The sequence below is a fragment of the Ctenopharyngodon idella genome, chromosome 13 (genome assembly GCF_019924925.1).
Source record: "Ctenopharyngodon idella isolate HZGC_01 chromosome 13, HZGC01, whole genome shotgun sequence".
Classification (NCBI taxonomy): domain Eukaryota; kingdom Metazoa; phylum Chordata; class Actinopteri; order Cypriniformes; family Xenocyprididae; genus Ctenopharyngodon; species Ctenopharyngodon idella.
Window position 1 is genome coordinate 3,286,496 of NC_067232.1, and position 17,695 is coordinate 3,304,190.

At 35.6% G+C, this 17,695-nt stretch overlaps 2 protein-coding genes across 4 annotated transcripts in view; one reads left to right on the top strand and one right to left on the bottom strand.

Annotated features, from left to right (window-relative positions):
- Nucleotides 1-10,946, bottom strand: part of exoc3l4 (exocyst complex component 3-like 4) — a 24,503-nt gene extending 13,557 nt beyond the window's left edge. The window contains exons 1-4 of one of the 2 annotated variants that reach the window (XM_051916524.1): nt 10,287-10,946; nt 4,472-4,749; nt 4,120-4,200; nt 3,432-3,656 (exon numbers count right to left, since the gene is read on the bottom strand). In XM_051916524.1, the coding sequence (XP_051772484.1) occupies nt 3,432-3,656; nt 4,120-4,200; nt 4,472-4,749; nt 10,287-10,351 (649 nt within the window). In that variant the 5' untranslated portion in view covers nt 10,352-10,946. Of the gene's footprint in view, nt 1-3,431; nt 3,657-4,119; nt 4,201-4,471; nt 4,750-6,038; nt 6,316-10,286 lie in introns of those variants that run through there. The other variant, XM_051916525.1, reaches the window with a different exon arrangement.
- Nucleotides 6,737-16,017, top strand: si:dkey-45k15.1 (exocyst complex component 3-like protein 4). Of its 2 annotated transcripts, XM_051916527.1 has the most exons (14): nt 6,738-6,992; nt 7,385-7,440; nt 9,081-9,185; nt 9,302-9,920; nt 10,015-10,099; nt 10,977-11,102; nt 11,268-11,368; nt 11,450-11,563; nt 13,240-13,363; nt 13,529-13,651; nt 13,730-13,882; nt 13,963-14,084; nt 15,045-15,186; nt 15,492-16,017. In XM_051916527.1, the coding sequence occupies exons 2-14, from the start codon at nt 7,419-7,421 to the stop codon at nt 15,492-15,494; spliced, it is 1,839 nt and encodes a 612-aa protein (XP_051772487.1). In that variant the 5' UTR covers nt 6,738-6,992; nt 7,385-7,418; the 3' UTR covers nt 15,495-16,017. The 2 variants fall into 2 exon arrangements, with proteins under 2 accessions (XP_051772488.1, XP_051772487.1); XM_051916528.1 differs by lacking the exon at nt 13,529-13,651 and having other exon boundaries at nt 6,737-6,992.
- Nucleotides 16,018-17,695: the final 1,678 nt, after the last annotated feature.

Sequence of the window (17,695 nt, forward strand, 5' to 3'; positions counted from 1 at the left end):
GGTGAAACATTTTTCTGTTCAAAAGAACAGCAATAAAAAACTTTTGTAACATAATAAATGTCTTTGCTGTCACTTTTGATCAATTTAATGTGTCAATGCCGAATAAAAGTATATAAAAAAATTCAACAGTAGTGTACAGTATATGTGGGTAGTGTTGTGCAGTGTGTCAGGCTATACACCATATAAGACTGTTTTAAACTGCTTTTTACAATTCTTTTGCTGTTGCCCGTTTTATGACCTCTCATCATTTCAGAGAAGATTCATTGCTTGAATTCACAGGAATCCAAACAAAATGATAAGGGTGGCTCCCAGCCCCTATAAAGTTTAACCTCTTAAGCCCTGAGAGTATTTCCTTTTCTCCGAAAAGTAAAGACTTGTAACTCCAAAACTATAGCAAGGAGAGTCAAAAGGTTGGTATCGTTTGAAAGGAATTGAAAGGACATTCTCATGCTGAGAAACTGCAAATAAACAGCAAAAAAAATTTAAAATTTAAAATGAAAATTTACATGTCTTTCTAATTTAAAATGGAATATCTCATGAAGGCAATATGGTAGCAGGATCATTAATTTTTTTGGTGATGTTCCACTATGTGTGAGCTGTATCTGGATCAAATTTTATGGTGATCGCATAAAGAAATCAAAAGTTACAGCATTTGGAACCAATGTAGCCTTTTTGTTTAGCCATTGGCGCCCTCTGATGGGCATTTTTAAAACCGTTCTTTCACGTGGAGTAACTCGTGACCGACTCATGAGATTTTGTTGATCTTGGACTCATTTCAACTGGGAGCATCCACTGTAAGTAATGATGTGCCATTTTCTACAATCTATCCATGTTTCATGAAGTTATAAGCTAAAGTTCCACGTGAAAACTAAATTTTAGTTTCAGTTAGCATCTGTGCGCCTGTGGGGTTTTATGTGTCGTAATTGCATGAGCAGTAACTCGTGATCGGCTTACTAGATTATGCAGGTTGGACTTATTTTAATAGTGAGAATCTGCTGTAAATAATGATGTCCAATTTTCCACAATTGGAGCATGTTTTTTGAAGTTACGAGCCAAAATGTGACATAAATGCTGCATCGGTTTATTATTTACATATGGGTCTTACGGGGCTTCACGTACAAAAACTCGCTCAAGTTTAGTCAAAGCCCAAAACAATTATGCTTATTGTATTTTACTCCATGAGACCTTTCAAATGAAATATAACACGATTATCTGAGCTGTATGGTGCTTTTGACACACTGGAGTACATAGTAAAAAAAAAAAATTCATAAATTATGATTTTTTTAAAAATTATTTTTCACCAAATAACTCAGCAGTACTTAGGAGTTAATCAAAGTGGCTACATTCATTGTAAAGTTCAGACTCTAAGCTTTCAAATGACACCTATTTTGTGATTATCAAGGAAGGAGTTTTGAAAAATATGATTATTAATTTTTTTGTAGCTAGGTGGCGCCCATGGACGGTACGGTCCGTTTTAGAGTAAATGATTCAGCATTCGTTAAGAGTTGAACAAAATGGTTGGATTCTTTAAAAAGCTGAAAAGCTAAAGTTTCTAAGCTTTAAAATGATACCTATTTTGTGTTATTCCTGTCAGTGGTTGCTTAGTAATTTGATTATGAATTTTTTCGCAGGGGGTGGTGTCCTGCCGACGGGACGCTTCGGGCTTAAGGGGTTAAAGACCAAATGATAAGGGTGGGCCCCAGCCCCCATTCAGTGTAAAGACCAACATCGTAGGGCCAAGAACAACTTTTTTGATGATATTGACTTGACCTACTATATTTTAGAAAACATGAGCAAAAACTATATTCAAGCAAGACCTAAAAGTTAAAAGGTTAGTTCACCCAAAAATGAAATTTCTGTCATTAAGTACTCAGCCTCATGTCGTCCCAAACCCGTAAGACACAAGTTAAGATATTTTTGATGAAATCCAAGGGTATCTGACGTAGTGAACGCAGTGCAGGCTTCCGTGTTTACGTCCGTTCTGACATAGAACACGGAAGCCTGCACTGCGTTCACTACGTCAACTGCGTATGACAACAGTTCAAATTGTTAAATAAAGTTGTTATTTTTGTTTTGTGTTTGCGCACAAAAAGTATTCTTGTCGCTTCATAACATTAAGGTTGAACCACTGCAGTCACATGGACTATTTTAACAATGTTTTTCTTACCTTTCTGGACCTCAAAAGGCGCAATGACGTTACTGTCTGTGTGGTTCGAAACAATCGGATTTCATCAAAAATATCTTAATTTGTGTTCCGAAGATGAACGAAGGTCTTACAGGTTTGGGACGATATGAGGGTAAGTACGTAATGACAGAAATTATATTTTTTGGTGAACTAACTAGACCTGTCTTGATAGTCGATAAATTGACTTATCACACGATATATGGACATGACCTCGATTTTTGGTGATGCGATATATTGGCCATTATGTTTACACAAAAATAAATGTCACCGACATTTTGCCAATTGTGCTGCCTCTGTCATCTCGTCTGCTCTCCGATGAGCAAAACCTCATACAGAGCTGACATCGACAAGCAGGAAAATGCGCCATTCGAGTCGTCATAGTGTTTTCCTGACAACTACAGACAGTTTGGTAGAATAAGTGCAAATGCACTCAGTTTCCGCAATCCACTGGTGCAAATATAAACATGACAGTGCAAAATGGTGCATGCCCACAGCTAGTTTCACACAGGACGCGGCAGTCACGAGTATCTAGTTTGTTTTCATAGGGATCACGTTTTTGCATTCCACTGCGCCGTTTTTTCATGGAAACGTGTTTGACTGTTGCACTCGCATCTTTCGCAGCATCTCGTGCATGACGCGGCGCTCAAGTTAAAAGAAGTTTTCAAACATGCCCCTAAAAAAAACAAATACCTCAACAGGCCATATCTGACTGCTAAATCTGTGTCTTTGTTCATATGGACATCTGACAAAAGCGTGCACCCTTACTTTACTGAGAAAATAAGGTCAGGGAAAAACCTGTAGATGGAAAATCTCCATATATGTGCCTTTTGTGCATTTGCATGTGTTTTTTTCTACTTGTTATTTTGCAGTTTTTGTTAGCAAAGGTTCATTTATTAATTATCAACACTATTATTTTTTTGACGCTTCAATTCCAGTATCTAAATATTCTTAAGAGTTAAGTTCATTGTCATTTGAAAGTGTGTAGGCCTACTCGCATTATTATGCTGTTATATTATGATTATATATTCAGTGGCATAAAATGGTCTTAAAATGACAATAATATTGCATATCGTAATTATTTCTGGGGCAATATATCACACAACAAAAAAGTAGTTGTCGTGACAGGCCTAGAACTAACCCTTTAATGGTGTAACAAAAATGTTAATCAGTCAAACCATGATGTTGAAAAATTCTTTGTCAACTACCTAGAGATGGGACACACACTACTTGTGCGATAAACACTCACCTGATAAAGGCAAAGCTGGTATCTCAGGCAGAGTATACGTGTCTCTGAGCTCCAACACTTTGTCCATGCTCTCCACACTATCTGATTTCTGCTCTTCAGATGAAGGCAAGGTCTCTGTGACAGGTTCAAGTAGTTCCTGTTTGTGTTTTTTAGGTCCCAGACGCAAACTCTGCCTGATCGATGCTCCCTTCTTTGCCAATGTACCTGTTAATCCAACTGCAGAATCTGAGAATAAAATGAACAGTTACTGGGGATGATTTATATCATTATGTGTAACATTCAATTGAGCAAAGGTTCTCTAACAAACAAACAAACATGACCATGTAATATGAAAGCTCATTTTACCCTAAATTTGATCCTTTTTCTGAATGAAAATGTATAGTTTAAAGAAAACATCTATCCTAATAATCTAATATCTCAAATATACACTTATGCAGTGTCTTTGTGTACCTTATGCATCTTAATAAACCTTAATGATACAATAAACAGGATATAAAGGTCAGGAGGACATATTTTTTGTTCATTGACTGTTCTGTCAATTTTAGAAATAAACACTGTTAAGGCCAGATCTCCCAAAAGTAATAAACCATTATTTGCAACATTTACTATCAACACATCCTGTCATGGTAGCTTAAAGCACATTTCTCTTGTCTAGAGGTGAATCTAGTGACATGCAAAAGCCAGTCACCTGACATAGATCTGGTAAGAGAAGCTTTTTCTGCCTTGGGACTCTGAAATGAAGATTGTGAGGGCGATCCTCTGCTCAAGCCTGAAAAGAGAAACATGTAGGGGGTTTAGAAAACCAAAGTAAAGAAAAAAAGCCTTATTTGCAACTACCATCTGTTATACAGGCTAACATGGTTCCTTAGGATCTGCTAGTACAATTCTGCTCTGTGGCTACCAGAAGTTAATTTAAACTAGCACTGTTTACTTTATAAGTACCATATCTTCTGCTTTACCTCTTACAACTCTGACCTTGGAAAGTCATTGTCATTAAAAAACAACAACACTTTTTCATCCTGTTATGGATATACACTTACTTGGAGAAGACGGTGGTCGTAATGGAGAATTTGAGATTTGGCTTTGGTCGCTGTCTGTGCTCTCTGACCTTTTGTTTTTGACTGCTTTCAGACTCGCTCTGAACGTCTTCATAAGTCCAAGACTCTTCTCCTTGACCGGACTTTCCATCTGTTTTCCACCATTTTTCAAATCCTTTGTTGCGTCCTCACCCCATTCTGGTGGGTCATTAACCTCATTTCCCCCGTCTACTTCTTCTTTTCTAGTTTCTGCCATTTTGCCATGCGTCAGTCGGATCAAGCTTGCAGAAAATATATAAAGAACTTTAAAGAAATGTTGAAATACTGTGCCAAAGGACAATGCAAGGTTTGACTGTGTTGATCACTAGAGCTGAGTGTGAGAACGAACTGTTGAATCTATCAGCAGGTACATCATGATCTTGTTTTTTTTTTTTTGGTTTGTTTTGTTTACTGACAACATGACTTTTTTCACCATAGAGGAATCATGTAAAAGGTGTAGGCCTACATGTTGTCATAACAATAGAAAGACATGAACTCGTATATAAAATCATTTAAAAAAATCACAATACAAGTCCCAAACTTGATAGATTAACCACGCATATAGGGTGAATAAAGTAGGACACTTTTGGAAATGTTTAATTAGGATCTATACACCACTTAACCTGTCATTACACCTACCTTAGTAGTTAAAAGCAAAAATACACAAATATTCTGAAGAAAGAACCTTCACATATTTTTTGAGGCACATCTTGTATTGTCTAAGTTGGACACTTAATTCTCCTGTCCATGTTAATACCCTACACAATAATTAAAGTGTCAATTCCTTCATCTCCATTCCTGTCTCCATTTGCGCTATTAGATTCTTTAGTAGCTGCATTTCATTACGCTGCACTACTGTAACTGTATTATACAAAGCACTCCATTGCCATTTAAATCATTTTATTTCTGTACAGGTTAATAATAAACTCATAACTTTAAATGACTTGATATGCTGCCCCACTTTAACTTTTCAGGCTATATAACATTTCTCAATGTAAATGGGAGGAAATGTTTCTTACACCAAAAGATGACAGGTTCTTGGAAGTAGCCTCTGATTTAAGAAGGAAATGTCTGCTTTATAATACCAAAAGCAACACCATTTGTGGCTAACTGGCATTTTGAGCACATTACACCATGATAAGTTTGTAAGTAACAAGTGCTTTAGAGACTGAAAATACAGATACAGGCTGTGCTTTCTTTCCAAACTATAGACTTTTCGACCCTTTCAATGTTTCACAGACAACAACTCGGCATGTTCTCAAAGGAATCCCGTTAAATTACACATTACATTAATGTAACATAAGTTTTAATCTTTTATAGCACTAAACTCTGACGCTGATGTATGTGTTATTGCAGCCACGTAGCGATTTCAGCCCCAGATTAAAGGTTGCGGATAAAGATATATTTTAAAGGTCAGTCAATTCTAAAAACACGTTTAAATACAAACGTAGCAGTTATTAGGCTACTTTATATTAATGTATAGATATGTTCGTAAACATGGCACTGTACAACGAACGCCTCCGTCACTCACCTTAGATCCGAGTTTCTTGTCAAAGTCTGCCACTGGTAATTGTCTTTTATCTTAAAACCTATTCCAAAATAAACAGCTAGCAAACGGACTGCACCGACAGGTTCAACAGCAAGACTAATTAATTTCCCGTAAATGCGAGCAGCGAAAAATCCTTGTTCTCACATGGGATTCACCTTGAAACGTCACTGAATAGGTGCATTGTTAATTGTTAATCCGCATGAGGTAGCCTAGTACAGGAACTAGCGTCAGATTCAATAGAGCTCAGCTAAAATACGAGTTTGCCAGACGAATCACTGTATTCACTGACTTGACAGTTTTTAAAAATGATTACACTACACTTTCAGATTCCCATAATCTATGAAAATACAATTGTGCCTACCACTGAGGAAAAAGAAAACAGTGGTTATGCAAAGCATTAGCCTATGTGTTTCCTTTATGCGCAAAATACAGCATATTCACAATACAGCAAAGCCTGTTCCCTATTGCTTTTTTTTATTTTTTAATAAATGGTTAGAAGACTATATCTTCTAGTAAACTGCAACAAAAATAAATCCTCTGCATCATTTTGAGTTTTAGCAAAACTGGGAAGTCGTATTGACCAAACTGAAACAAATCAGTTGTGAATATATTTTATGTAGCCTACATGGGAAATATGTTAATGGCTCTTTCTGTTAATTTGTAACTAAATGGAGGTGTAAACATTACTGTTAGATTTCTTTTGGCTGCATGTTTTTGTTTGTTTTACTCCCTCCGAATTAGAGCAAATGCAGATGTTCATATTGTTAGAGACATTTATTATTATTTCCTAATGAAAGAATGTATTCTTCCATTGATAAAAGCCTTACACTCGTTTTCATAGGTGTATGCGTGTCTTTTCAAGTATACATGAAAGTGAAAGCAAGCTTATGTAAAGCTCCTCCGAGAAGAAAGGCACATTCCCTGAAAAGGTTTCAGGTAAGAGCTACGCATTATTTACCTGTCATGTTTTGTGCTTTTTTTAGAGACGACACTAAAATGATTTCGATCATTTATTGGTTAGATTGAGAGATGTTTCTGATACGATTTAAAAGAACTAACAACCCTTACTTATTTTTGTCACTCATGATTTTCATGTTTATGGCAGGCTATCATAATCTACTAATTCTATTCACTACTGTACTTTATTTTTTAGATTCTTCTCTTCTTTTTTTTTTGTGCATGTGGCAATTTCTTGTTTTCGTATGATCATATGATCACATGATCGTTCCTATGATAAAGCACCATTTTAAAATGCCTTGAACGGCCGGTGTTGCGTAATATATTACTTTCATGATAAGATATTCTGACTTTTCTCATGTATTGTACAGGATTGTTTAATAGCAGTTTGGAGTAAGTGTAACAATGGCAAAATCTCCCACTTTTGGTAAGTATATCAATGTATGTTACATGAAATTGAATTGAATTAAATAAATACAATAGAGTAGCAGAGAATGTTTTATTGCCACATGGCTGGTCCATGCAGTAGAAATTGTTGTAGGTACTATGCAAAATACAAGGAACAATTTTTAAATGTGCAGGTGTGCGATTGTACAATAGCTACTAATATTAGTATGTGCAATCCACCTTTTTTCTGAATAATAGATTGGTATTTTAATGTGACATTATTTGTATAACAAGAATATCTGACAAGACAGCTCTTTTCAGTCCACTAGCTTTGTTATGTTCCTCCTGTATTAATATATAAAAACAGGCACTGCACAATTGTGGTATGCTCTCCTGTTTTTCTCCACATATCCTCAAGGTGCTTTAAAACTTAGTTTTCTCTCCTTTTTTCACTTCTAATCCCTATCAGCAGTGAAATATCAAGCACTGTTAATGATGTTACATACTTGCATATATTACTATACAATAGTATAGTACTTAACTGAGCTTCTTGGGTTATTCATGGTCTGCTGATATAGTAATTTGTTAACTGTAACATTAAAGGCACAATATGTAAGATTTTTGGATTAAAATATCCAAAAACCACTAGAACAGTGTTATATATTTTGTTGACTTGTGTTTATCCCAGATGTTTCCAAGAATGTTTAAATCTAGAGAAATAAGCAATTTTAACAAGGTTAAAAGGTGTCCGTGCATCGCCGATCAATGACATCATACCTGCGTTACCCTCGGTTTCCGGTTTTATTTTGTAGAAACCATGAAAACACTAAAGACACTTTAATATATTATATGTTTTATTATCATTGTTATATAGCTCAACACGTTTAGTGTTATTCTTTGAATTTCGTTTTCTTGATTTTCCGCGAGTACCATGTTTTTATCATGCCTCAGAGACAACACTATATTGTTAAGTGGCTAACAGCATAATCAGATGCAGCTTCAATTTTAGTAACCGTAACACAGCATTCTCTCCGTTATACAATGTTTTTAAATGAAAAATTAATTACATGCCATTTAACAACACAAGCCATCCAGCATTTATTAATATGATATTCTAATATCGATCTAGCTTACTGCAGTGTGCAACAAGTGTCTCATAGCAGCCGCCGAGTGAACTCCCAGAGTAACATTATAACATCATTTTCAACAGGCTCAAATGTATCTAATATGATAAAACAGAGCTGCTTTACCCCACATACGCTTGACCAGAAGAAGCGGAAGCGGCGACTGTGGCATAATAAAAGTTCCGCTGCTCTCGAGGCGTGTGTCGCGCTCGTCTCTCATTAGCAATCGCTTCAGCGGCCTCGTTCAGCTCCCACAGCACTCAGCCCTGCTCTGCTTTATACAGTAACATTAATAATCTCATCCATGAACATGATTTCTGCCCGAGTCCCATCCTGATTATTTTCCACCGCCTGTGTGTGATTGAAGACAACATCTCCCATGATTCCACGCTCAATCGCGCCTTTGTTTTGAATAGGCGACCTCTAGTGGCAAAAAACTACATATTGTGCCTTTAAGTGTTAATGTTGTTTTAATACATCTATGGTCATTTTGAGAAGGAAAAAGTTTAATATTGATTTATGTATGGTTTTTATAATATTTTCTATGTTTGCACAGCAAAAAACATCTTTCAAAGGTTGACGATGAGAAGATCCAAAAAGCAATCCACCAGTGACAACTTTGAAATCAACAACACAGAGATCCCTCTAAAGCCATGCACAGGTAAATATCTAGTCCATTTGTTGTGATGGTAATGAAGGCACAAGTAATGCATTGTGTGCTATATGATATTAAACATAGCAACACTCTCTCTCATTTGTGCTTTGTTTTCACAACAGTTTTGAAGATCAGAGATTATATACAAACAGATATGCTGAAGGAGGCCTATCTGAACCTGCTCTCTATGCGCCTGAAGCTCCAGAAAGAATGGGAAGCTGTAGGGGAAGGAGCTCCTCCCACGGATCTTGTTAATAAACAGACGGATGCCAGTATGCTACTTGGGACTCTAAGAAACAAAATGTCTGTCATTGTACGCAACTCCAGTGCTCTGCCCTCATGCAATAAAGAGCTGTTGGTGTATGTAACACACATTATCCTGGAGGAAGAGAAGAGACAGGGAGAACCAGGAGCGATGCAGGGATGGAGGGAAGCTTGGAGGGATGCGATACGAGACGGGGTTCAAGATACTCTAAAGAAAGTTCATCTGGACAGCCACGAGGAGAATGCTTCCTGGTTGGCAGTGCATCTGGGGCTTCTGGGTAAAGCTGTGGTGGAGGATTTGGAGAGAGTGAAGACCGAACTTCTGAGCTCATATCCAGAAGACTTTAATGTGTTTGAAACCTATGTGTCCTGCCATCGTGAGGCTGTAGGAGAGCATTTAAAGATACTTCTGGAAAAGGTGACAGAGCTGAAAGATTACTACGCTCTTCTAGATTTCATTGTTCATCGCTACCCTAGGTGAGTTTTTAAAAACAAAACACGCAAATATCTGAATAGCACTTCATTGCTTAATTCAGTTTCAATTAAATGGTATCTCATTGGTGTTCCACAGTGATCTGAGAGACAAGCAGAGAACTCTTATAATGGAAGAAGACTTGCTAAATAAAATAAAGACCTTATACTATCATCGCCAAATGGTGAGTTACTGCAAGGAAAGAGAGTTTAGTGCTACTCTATGTTAAAAAACAAACAAAAATGCATGATTTTTTTTTTTTTTTTTTTTTGTGCTTCGGCTCTGCGTGACTTGAAATGACCGTTTACAATAATGCTTTACAATGAACTCTAATAGAGAGCTATATATGGCAATAAAATAAAATACCTTACCCGTTGTGTAATAAAAACGCCATCTCAGTATCGCTTTTATAACATTTCAAATCCCTCCTCGCCATCTCCAAAAAGCCAAGCCAGTGTCGATTCTCATATTACGAGCTCTGTCGCGTCCCCTTTTGCCAGGAGACTCTCCTATGTTTAGCTTTTTTCTTTCTTTCTTTTTTCTCAAACAGGCGATTTCCCCAGAGGTTCGAGAATTAGCTGCTCAATGTAAATCTTTCTCGCTCGTTGGGACAACTAATGCCACTCCCAAACTTTTCTGTATTTACGCATATGACGAGACACGAACGGGCGAGTGCAGTATGTGCGAATTTCCCGCGAAAACCATCCCGCTAGGTCTAAAATATAAACACTTAGGCTACCATAGAATCAAGGTAAGACAAAAACTTGTTTTGGAATAAGGATTGATGATGTATTGACTCATTATTTAAATTTTGTTAATTTTGAACCAAAAAAGTTACATAGTGAACACCACGAACACAAGTAGCCTAGCCTAATTATGCTGCCTTCACATGCTATAGGAAATTTGATAACTCCCGCTTTCCCCACAATCACCACGAGCTCATCGCATTCAAGTTTCGAAATAGGAGGGCGTTCACGTGCAATAATTCCGAGAGCATGTGAAGCAGCATTAGAATTTGTTTACATGAGTTTGTTTTACTGTGATACCATATTTGATACCAGGACGACTTTAAATCTGCACTGGAGAATATCATCATAATTGAAAAAGAAGTGTGGACAATGAAGAAAACTCCTTATAGAACAGATGATGGATTCCTCACTTCGGAAACCTACATGGACATCTGTAAGGTCAGGACTTATCACTAGAGGGCGATCAAAAACATTTATAATTATTTGTTTGTTTATTTTACAATCTTTATAAATTCCATACAGAGTTCATATGATGTTTACCCATATCAGAATGCCTACACTTAAAAAGTATTTTTCATAATTGATTATGATTTATGTTGTTAGCTGATAGCAAGTTATGCTGGGAATCTTGAGAAGATCGATGAGAATCTGGGGAAGTCAGTGGTACGCTTTTGTTTAGAGGAGCTAAATCCATTTCATACAAGGTTTGTGTCACAGTATTATTATAGTTTAACTTGAGATCACTTCTGCATCTTTCCTTCTCTGAAAGTATCCTTCTCTTTTAGATTTGAAGAAGAGTTTTCACAACACACCAGCTCTCTGTTGACCTCTGACCTGCTGGACTGCTGTCTATGGGTACAATATCACATCAGCTACATCAACAGTTTTAATTCACTTAAGTAAGTCCATCAACAACTTCATCATAATTAAAAAAAAAAAAAAAAAAAGTACTTATTACGGAAATAATATATTTTAAAAGAATATTCTTAAGTGTGAACTGAATGTAAGTATGTGAGTATATCTTTATATGTAATTTCAGAATTACTTCTTTTGTCTTTGAAATATGGTTAACGTGTACTGCTAAATACTGACAAGCATTTATGGTAAACTAAAGTATACTTTAATGTAATTTATATTGAAACTTGTATGTCATGTATTAAAATATATTTGTAATTCATTTACACATTTGTAATAATAAAAATGCAGTTTTAAAATATATTAATTTTAATATTGAATAACACACTGCACTTAAAATTATAATCAAGTATTTTACATGTGCTTTAGTATTTTAATCAACACATCAAAATAAGCGTACTTAGCATTACAAAATTAAAATATTAATTAAAACATGATTATTAAAACATAATGATTTAAGATGTACTTTAAAATAAAACTTTGACATTATTACAAAGTGCACTTTTTAAAAGTGTACTTAAGTGTGTTAAGAAACAATCTTGAAAGACTACTTAAGGACACTTAAAGTAGTCTTTTATTTTATTAATATTATATTATCTGCTAGTATATATATATATACAGTCAAACCAAAATTTATTCAGACACCTTGAACATTTCATTCATTAATGCAGTTTATTCACTATAGTTTAAAAAATGGTAATAAAATATGACAAGATCTCAGAGTTAAACTGTGTCAGAAAAAAATAATCTTAATTATGTCAGATAACACTTAAGCAAAACATGGTCAGGTCAAAGTGTCTGAATAATTTTTGGTTCCAAATTTTTATCAATTTTACTGGTAGTCCACTGTATGAATAATTTTTGGGTATAATATGTCACAGTTTGCTTTATTTTGCTATCCTCACTTACATAAATGAACTATAGTGTCCTGCACCCACTAGTAAAAATATATCAAAAATGTCTGAATAATTTTTGGTTTGACTATACATATATATAAAAATAGTGTGTGTGTGTGTGTGTGTGTGTGTATATATATGTATATATATATATACACACACTTTTAAGATTTTAAGTACACTACGAGTGAAAATTCAGTACAGTTAAATAAACATTTTTTCACAAGGGTGCTGTGTCCAGGCATGTTAGATTTACAAAGAATATGGAAAGTAAAATGGAATGTAAATAACATAATCTTAACATAATCTTTCTTCATGCCTTTTGAAAGTAACTTTGATGGTGCAGGCTGATAGGTCATTAACACAATCGCAAAGCTTTTTCCCGTTTTGAATGTGTTTTGTGTGTTTTTCGCGTCATTCATGCTGAAAACCAGTGCTTCCACTTAGTCTTTTTTGCCACTCAGCGGTCGTAACCGCAATCACTCCTGCCGACGGTGACGTCACAGGCATACCCTCTATAGGGCACAGCTGATTGGTTCCTGCTGTATCAGTAGCCAATGAGCTTGCTGCTCAACCTTCAAATACTTGGTTGGCATTTGCTGTAGCAGTTGCAGCGCGCTTTCAGAAACCCTCCACCTTCCCCAGCTCCACCTGTACAGATCTGCTACGAAAGTTTTCATGACATAAATCTGTTTAATCTCAATTAATCCCTGTGTGAGTTTTTTGAGACATCAAAGGTTTTTATGTCGCTGCTGTTGTTACAGAGAGAATATGCAGTGCTATAAGGAGAACTGTTCAGCTCAGGTGGAGCAGCTGGAGAAACAGGTGGATGAACTGATTCAAAGACTTAGCCAGACCCTGATAAATCATTTCAAAACTGATGTCAAGGTGGGCCATTCAGCAGATAAATATATAAAATATACCTAACTTGTCATCTTAATTTCCTCATAATCTAAAATTATACCTAGTCAAGAGCACATTACACATTATTTTTATAGTTTAATATTTAGAATATTACTAATTAACATAACTACAATGCCATTTTCCCCAAAGCCTTACATTGATGGTATGATGACAAAAAAATGGCTGAAAACAGATGAAGATTTTAGAGAAATTGCTTCTAGAATAGAGAATTATCGTGGGCTCTGTAAATCCATGAGAGCTCCATCAGCTCAAGTGAGTCCTCTCATCTGCTCAGAGATGCTCTCTAACGGCTGCAGAGCACCACTTTTAACACAGTGTCTGTATCTGCAGGTTTTTGTGAATGGTGTGCACTATTATGTAGCCAGAGAATATGTCTCCCAGCTGATGAAGAAAAAATATTCATGCAAAAAAAACAAGAACGAAGATGCTGCCGCAAAAATGAGAGAACAATGGAATGAACTCAAGAAACTATTTGAGGACATGGTAAGATCCAGTCTAGCATCACGGAATATACAAGTGGATTTTTCAAGGTAGATGCACTGAAAATATGATTCTGTTCACAGGGATCATCCTTAAACTGGCTTTATCCATTGGGAGATTACCTTAGCGACATTATTGGAATGAAAAATGAGAAAAAGATAAAAGAACTGTTAATTCCATTAGTTAGTAATTACCCAGACATCAGGTAAGTGTTTTAAAGGGTTAGTTCACCCAAAAATGAAAATTCTGTCATTAATTACTCACCCTCATGTCGTTCAGCACCTGTAAGACCTTCGTTCATCTTTGGAACACAAATTACGATATTTTTGATGAAATCCGATGGCTCAGTGAGGCCTGCATTGACAGCAAGATAATTAACACTTTCTAATGCCCAGAAAGCTACTAAAGACATATTTAAAACAGTTCTTGTGACTACAGTGGTTCAATCTTCAATGAAGCGACGAGAATAATTTTTGTGCACCAAAAAAACAAAATAATGACTTTATTAAACAATATCTAGTAATGGGCGATTTCAAAACACCCCTTCATGAAGCTTTGAAGCTTTACGAATCTTTTGTTTCTAATGAGTGGCTCGGAGCGTGTATCAAACTGCCAAAGTCACGAGGCTTCGTTATGTGATAAGTGTTTCGAAATTTCAGTGGTTCACCACTGGGGGGCATGACTTTCACATGACTTTGGCAGTTTGATACGCGCTCCGAACCACTGATTCGAAAGAAAAGATTCGTAATCTTTAAAGCTTCATGCAGCAGTGTTTTGAAATCACCTATCACTAGATATTGTTAAATAAAGTTGTTATTTATTTTTATGGCGCACAAAAAGTATTCTCGTCGCTTCATAACATTAAGGTTGAACCACTGTAGTCATATGAACTGTTTTAAATATGTTTTTGGGCATTGAAAGTGTTAATTATCTTGCTGGCAATGGAGGCCTCACTGAGCCATCGGATTTTATGAAAATATCTTAATTTGTGTTCCGAAGATGAACGAAGGTCTTGCGGGTGTGGAACAATATGAGGGTGAGTAATTAATGACAGAATTTTCATTTTTGGGTGAACTAACCCTTTAATAACTTTGAATATGTTACTATTTAAAAAAATACATTGTTTTGTTCACTTGTTTGATGTAACTTAACTTCTCATTTCTAGCAAGAAGCAGTTATCAGCTGTTCTGTACTTCCGAGACAACAGTTTTAGCTTGGAAAAGCACAATGTTATCAATCAGTTTACTGTGCTTAAACGGGATGGTTTGAACACAAATCATGATCACTCCTTCTTCACTGACATTGAGGTACTTTCCTGAAATACAGTATTTGTAGATGTGCGATACATTCTTTGATGCACTAAATTCTCAGATAACAGTGAATGAAATAACCAAATATCATGTATGTTTAATTTAAAAAAAAAAAATTATATATATATATATATATATATATTAATTAAAAATAAGCAAATGGCAAATATTGGTAAAAATGGCTGATCATATCACTGTATTACCTGACTATTTAAGGACTAAGGACTTTATAAATGCACATATTCATATGTATATAGGCATTCGTTTATTTTTATGAAGTAATACAATTTTATCTTTTACAGTGATATTTCTTTTGGCCACTCTGCAGCTTCAAGAACCATCAGGCTAAGAAACAACAAAGGCAAACTATGAGGAAAAATAATATAATAATATAAAAATAACAATCTTGATAATGTTATTAAGAAAAACCTGTACAGTACATTACACACTTGACTTCTCTTACTCTCTGGCTACCTATATACTAATTCTCACACTCTCCCCCCCAACTGTGTCAAAAAATGGAATTACAACAGACATTCAATACAACATAATGGCTCTTACACGCTCTCTCTGCACTGCTAAAAAAAACACCCATGATCTGAAAACACAGACAAACATATGTGGGAGTTTATTAATCTCCATTACCATATTCTGCTCACATGAAAGTGTAATACAGCCAGTCTGTGTTCCTTCACGAGGCTGCATGTGCTGTTTGCTGCAATGCTAAATTTGTATGCTAAGCTTCTCTGATGAATTGTAATAAATCCAAACATGAATTTTGACTATGTGGTTTGCAATTGCAGTTGCCGTATAAATGTATTTACACAACCTTTGCGCTTTTTTTTTTTTTTATAACATAATTTGGAATTACTGGAATTAATTTTAGAATTTTTAGCTTCAGAGAGAAGCTTCTGAATGGTTTTACTAGTGTTCATAATGTAGAGAGTGTGTTAATGTATATGATAAATATAATAAATCAGGAAATTATGAGGTAAAATAAACCCTAAGTTGACGTTCTCTTGAGTTGTACTTGCAGAAAAAGTGCAATAATTCTGATGAAATGTAAAAAGAAATTTCTAAAATTAGACCAATCGTGATTATTAGGCTAATCATGATTATGGTTTTGTGCAAAATTATTGTGATTATCAGTTTATCATGCAGCCCTAATATGGCCTGGCTTATGTTTTGGTTGTTTGTCCTTATATCTACCAATAGAGGGAGACATTAAACTATAGACGGAAGATTTGATTTATCTCCTCACTTACATGCAAAAACAGACTTGATGGACTCCGTCTGTTTATCTACTGTGATATCAGTCATGAAAATGTGATGTGTAAAACACAATGTCGGACAAAACAGTGTGTGTTGCTTTTGAAACAAATGCTATTGGTTGGACATATTTTGTTATTCTCTGTTCTCTTATTTAATGCAAATTTTAAACCTATTTTAGCCTAAGCCTAATATACTTTATGTTCAGTGAGCAAAATATGAAGATAAAAATCATTTCCCCCTGTAACTACAGTGTGTTATTGAAAGGATTTTTTCTGTACTTTTCTAATCTTTTGGGGACATTTATAGAGATGCTAATGCGAGATGCTACTTTTGTTTATATATTTATGTTTGTTTTTGTCTATTTCTTAACCATATGAGGGGATGGACCTAAATATGTATAAATGACAATTAAACATATTTTTATACCTTTCCATATGCAAATAGTGTATATTTGTGTCTCTCGTGAGGGTATGTTATTTCAGGACAGACTGGCTTGTGTCCAGATGTCCTGAGGATTACAATCTTATCCACAGTCTGTAGAGTTAGATGTCATGAAATGGGTAGGAGGGGATTTTAAAGATATTTGTAGTTCAGAGATTGAATGCCATAGGTCTCTGGCTCATCCATAAGTCCTCTTTAGCATAAATGACACGTTGCTCACCTTCTCTCACCTCCACATAAGCATCTCTTTGCAAATCCATAATCCCTCTTTTTTTCTCCAACTTGCCCTATTTAACGTGTTCACAGGTCTGAATATTTACCTTTTTTTTCTCCTCTCCTGTCTCTCAAGAGGATACAGCTTATTCAAATATCTTCTGGCTGATTTGAATACAGAGACCAGAGGCAGCTGATGACTTCCTGGGTGTCATGTCATTGTGAAGATGCGTGTTAGACTCAAGTGTGTTTGTATGAAAATACATGTCTGTGGTGCTGTCCCTACGGTGCTCAGTAAGTATTATATTTAGCTCATCATTGCATTCCTTATGTCAGATGTGTTCCAGCACTCTCTCACCCTGCTTTACCTTATCGTTCGGAGGAGGAGGTGTCACGCTGAGATACAGCACACATACATGCATGTAATCAACACATCAGTCATGATAAATGCTATCAGGTTTAAATAAAAGTCTCATGAGGTTCCCCAGACCAATCATTGGAGGGTTAATGAGGCGAACATTAAAGTTGAAGGATATAATACTGATATTGTGTGGATGGGGAAAAAAACATGCAAACCTAA